General features: G+C 33.3%; 1 protein-coding gene across 1 annotated transcript; it reads right to left on the bottom strand.

Moving 5' to 3' along the window:
• Nucleotides 1-1,571: 1,571 nt before the first annotated feature.
• On the bottom strand, nt 1,572-3,794 carry LOC107945303 (transcription factor HHO5). Its single transcript, XM_016879261.2, has 5 exons — nt 3,277-3,794; nt 2,988-3,187; nt 2,518-2,881; nt 2,207-2,283; nt 1,572-2,107 (listed from the first exon to the last, which is right to left on the bottom strand). The coding sequence occupies exons 1-5, from the start codon at nt 3,473-3,475 to the stop codon at nt 1,847-1,849; spliced, it is 1,101 nt and encodes a 366-aa protein (XP_016734750.1). The 5' UTR covers nt 3,476-3,794; the 3' UTR covers nt 1,572-1,846.
• Nucleotides 3,795-4,154: the final 360 nt, after the last annotated feature.

Here is a 4,154-nt window from a genome sequence, read left to right as displayed (position 1 = left end):
AAAGTTTTTTCTATAAGACCTCATGTTCTTTCAAACTAAAATTAATTTAAAAATAAAAAGAAAAATAAAGGAAATTAAAAAGATAGTTATTTTTATTTTAAAACTCAAGTTTTATTTTCCATAAAAATGAGGTAATTCCTGTAAACCCCCAATCTTTTTCCTTTTAATTGAAAAAATTAAAATTATTTCTTAAAAAAATTAAAAAGATAAAATGAATTACAAAAATGAAAATTTATTAAAGTTAGGTAATTAAAATGAAGGTTGAATTAATGGAAGGTGACCTAAATGAAAAATGAATAGTAAGGCTTAAAATGCAATTTTTTTATACCTAAAATAAAAACTTACTATCACTGTGTAATTTACCCATCACCGTCACTAATAATAATAACAACAAAATGGTATGAAGAAACGGATGAACAAGTTTGATATATTATTGAGTTTTTAGTAAAATAAAAGATTGAAAGTGAAAAGGAAGAGAATAGAAGAAAGATTCGAAATTTCCAAGAAAATGTGGCGTTTATGGGCTATTTATTATTAATTCAAATTTCAAACCAAAATCTTCACGTGGGCTCACCATATCCTTTTGCCCTCATTCATTAACTTTATGCTGAATGCGATTGCTTTGTCCTTTTCTATCTCTCTATTTCATTTTAGTATTTGACTGATTGTGTAAAATGGATAATCTAAACAATGAGAGCCATTTAACCTTAGTTACCCCACTCTTTTTTTTTTAATGGACTCTAAAAGCTGATTCTTGTTGAAGATTAAGTTATACATGGACTGATATGATAAACAAATAACATGCAAAGAACATATGCAGATGCAAAGCTGATGTCCAATTGATTGGTCTGAAATTATTGATGTTTTAAAGGCCTGAATTCCCACTTTTGCCGTATTTTTTTGAGAAGAAAAAAGTAGGAGCAATGGATGCCATTCTTTTCACCCATCTCGTCTGATCGATGCCTTCTTGGTGAGCAAGTAAGAAAAAGTTACTTCAAACTACTAGGACAAAACGCCTAATCACAAGCAATCCAATACAATTTGTGCATCAAAAATGAAGATTCTGTCACTGCTTTAACTCATTCGTTTTCATTATGTTTTGTTTACCTCAAACCATGATCCCGAGCAAAAGTAACCTAAGCAGAAACGCTAAATTTATTTTAACCTTCATGATTTTACTTTTTTATCCTCATGAATTTGAATATCATTTAAATATATATTTTATTTTATAACTTATCGAAAAAAATAAAATATCATTTAAATATATATTTTATTTTATAACTTATCTAAAAAAATAAAAGATTATCAGATTTTTCAAAATCACTTCAAAATTGAACCAAATCAGAACAAGACTCAAAATCGGCATTTTACATGGCATCAGTGGTTGAGCATTAGATCATATGACATCTGCAATTGAGAGCATTATGAGCATAAAGAATGCCTGAGTCTCTCACTAATCTTCCCACTGGAGATATCCCACAAGGACATGACAACCAGGCAAATCAAACCTCAAATATCACATATATTATAAAGTACATCAGTTGTAAATTAAAGAGGGTTAAGTCTAAACATAAATGAAAGAACTCTTAAAAATTGTCATTTTTGGTTCCTACAAATCCATCATCAGGAATTAGACAAACTTTCATATTCAGAGAAGGAAGTTGAATCATGGAGACAAACTAAACCAGTCCATGATATCGGCATAATGTCTTAGAAATCCCTTAGTGCCTCAAACAGAATACTGATTTCAAATTCCTCTAGATGTTTTACTAAATTATTCTCAGTAAGTCAATATGTTTTTCTCCCCATGTTTCTGCAAAATTCATGGGGAATAAGTGTTATCCGACTATACATCAACCTCCCCAGGCTTTTTAATCCCACTTCTCCAACTATGCCCATCAGATTTTTCATCTTCGGTGTCCATGCTGTCGCCCCCGGTACTCGACATATCTTTAGCTGAAGCACTACCAAGGAGGGGACCTTGTGGGGAACCAGACTGTGACATGCTTGCTTTCATCTTCACATTGCACTGATTTTGAGCTGAACACAGCTCATTCCCTTGCCCGGAAGAAGAAGCTGGAAGTTTCCGGATATGAAGTCTGTATTTCTGTACATAAAACCCAAATTCACACACACAAAATCAGTAAACCAGAAAGGAGAAACTAAAGATGATAAGATGAACAGATTCCATATGCTAAAGACTAACCTGCAAATGGCTTTTCACTTCATCATTGGTGAGACCATCAACTTGCATCAGTTCTCTAATCTGCTTAGGAGTGGCCACTGTCGAACATAACAAACCAATCAGACATATTTAAAAGCTAAAGATACCAAAAGAACTCAAATCAGAATATTTTCAGAAAAAAGATCTTGATTCATGTATTTTCTCAAAAAGAACCAGATTCCAATCCTTTGTTCATAAAAGACAACAAAAAGGGTTTTTCAATTCAACTTAAATACCACTACTACTTAAAAACAAAAACAAAAAAGTAAATGAACACATCAAAAAGGCCTAACCTTGAGAGCCTCCAAGCTGTTGAAGTGCCTCAACAAATCGTCTATGGAGCTCAGGCGACCAGCACCGCCTTTGTTTCCTAGAATTCTGCTGCTGAGGTTGTTCCTCGTGTCGGATTGGTGACTTTGTCTGAAACTTAATTTGATTTTGTTGTGCATATAAAGAAGAGCCTGAACCAATTCGGCAGCCGCCATTGTTCTTCAAGATACATGAAGCCAATTCAGAACTTGGGGTCATAAGGGAAAGCCCTGAAACTTTCTTATCAGCTTGTTCCTTAAATGGAACAAAAGCCCCTCCCTTTCTTTGCTTATTACAAATTTCAATTGGGTTCTCACTCTCAGACCCATCTTCTCCTTCTTCACTTGTCTGTCAAATTCCAAATCCGGAAACATTTAAACTATTTTCCCCTTAAAATAAGATTCAAAAGAAGAAGGGAAAAAAAGAAGAAGAAAACAGTTAGTTTGGACATTACCAGTTTCAGTTCTGGAACTGTGTTGGGTTTGTTGTGGGGATCAACGTTGTTAAAATTAGAGTTCCATAGCTGAACTGAACTCATCCAGTTTTTCTTATCACCGCCATCGTTATCCATAGTTTCCCTTCCATTTTCCTCGGTCACTGATCCATCATTCATTTCCTTACACTGTATTTCTTCCTCCTTTAATCTCTCAATCCCTATAATCAAATCAAAAAAGAAAATCAAATTAAATCCCACAAAAAAGTGAAACTCAGAATTAAAACAATATATATATTTTTAAAAATACCATCTTTGAGAAGAAGCATGCAAAGAGGAAGTTCGCGTTTAAAGGCATCGATTTTCTTCATCTCATCTTCCAATCTTTGAAGATAATCCGTAATCTTGGATAACCTTTGAAACCCATTTTTGATCTTCGAAACTTCTTTCAGAAACTCAGATATAGTTTTCGGTACATAAACCAAACTCAAATCCAAGTTCAACTCCATTATTTTCCTTTATTCTTCTATTTTCCTGTTTTCCTCTCCTTTTCTATCATTTCCAGGATAAACATGACAAGGAACAGCAAGTCATGTTTTTTTTATATAGAAATGTAAGAAAGATTCAAGATTCGCCCCCAAACGGGTCGTCGCGTATATTAAAGCTATAAACTCGGTGACTCGGTTGTTTCACTCGGCGAGTTGTTTTAGGTTCCGTACGGAGCACGCGGCGAATTGTTGAAAAAATGGAGCCCTTTTCTTTTAATTATTGGAAATGAAATTATAGTGTGCTAAGATTCTTAGGTTAGGTGTGGACTGTGGATTGAATGTCTCAACCCTTTTAAAAAATAGAGCAGAAAATAAAAACAGTTGACCCACGTCTTTGGGATGCTTTCCCCATTTGATTTTTACACCGCAACTCTGTCTTTTCCCTCTCCTTCTAAATTAAGAGATTTAACTTTTAACCCAAACATTCATTGAAGACTACGTCGTATTCAGAGTTATGAGAAATCATTGATTTTATATTTAAACATAAAATTTTCTAACCTAGCGCCAACGAAGTTGTCATTATAAAGCAAAATGAGATGATGGGTTTTCTAATACTAAACAACAGTTGCCAAGTAAGAAAAATGGCTTCTTTTTTTGTCTAGTAAAATTTTTTCTTCTTTTTTTAGTATTAAAAAAAAGG

Source organism: Gossypium hirsutum, chromosome D12 (assembly GCF_007990345.1).
Source record: "Gossypium hirsutum isolate 1008001.06 chromosome D12, Gossypium_hirsutum_v2.1, whole genome shotgun sequence".
Taxonomy (NCBI): Eukaryota; Viridiplantae; Streptophyta; class Magnoliopsida; order Malvales; family Malvaceae; genus Gossypium; species Gossypium hirsutum.
The sequence above is the reverse complement of the archived record's forward strand: the minus strand, read 5'-3'. Positions and strand labels throughout refer to the sequence as shown.

Coding starts and splice junctions, on each gene's coding strand:
- LOC107945303 (XM_016879261.2), bottom strand. CDS start 3,475: ATGGAGTTGAACTTGGATTTGAGTTTGGTTTATGTACCGAAAACTATA. Junction 2,284..2,517: donor ACAGCTTGGAGGCTCTCAAG/GTTAGGCCTTTT, acceptor TATGTTCGACAG/TGGCCACTCCTAAGCAGATT. Junction 2,108..2,206: donor AAGTGAAAAGCCATTTGCAG/GTTAGTCTTTAG, acceptor TTTTATGTACAG/AAATACAGACTTCATATCCG.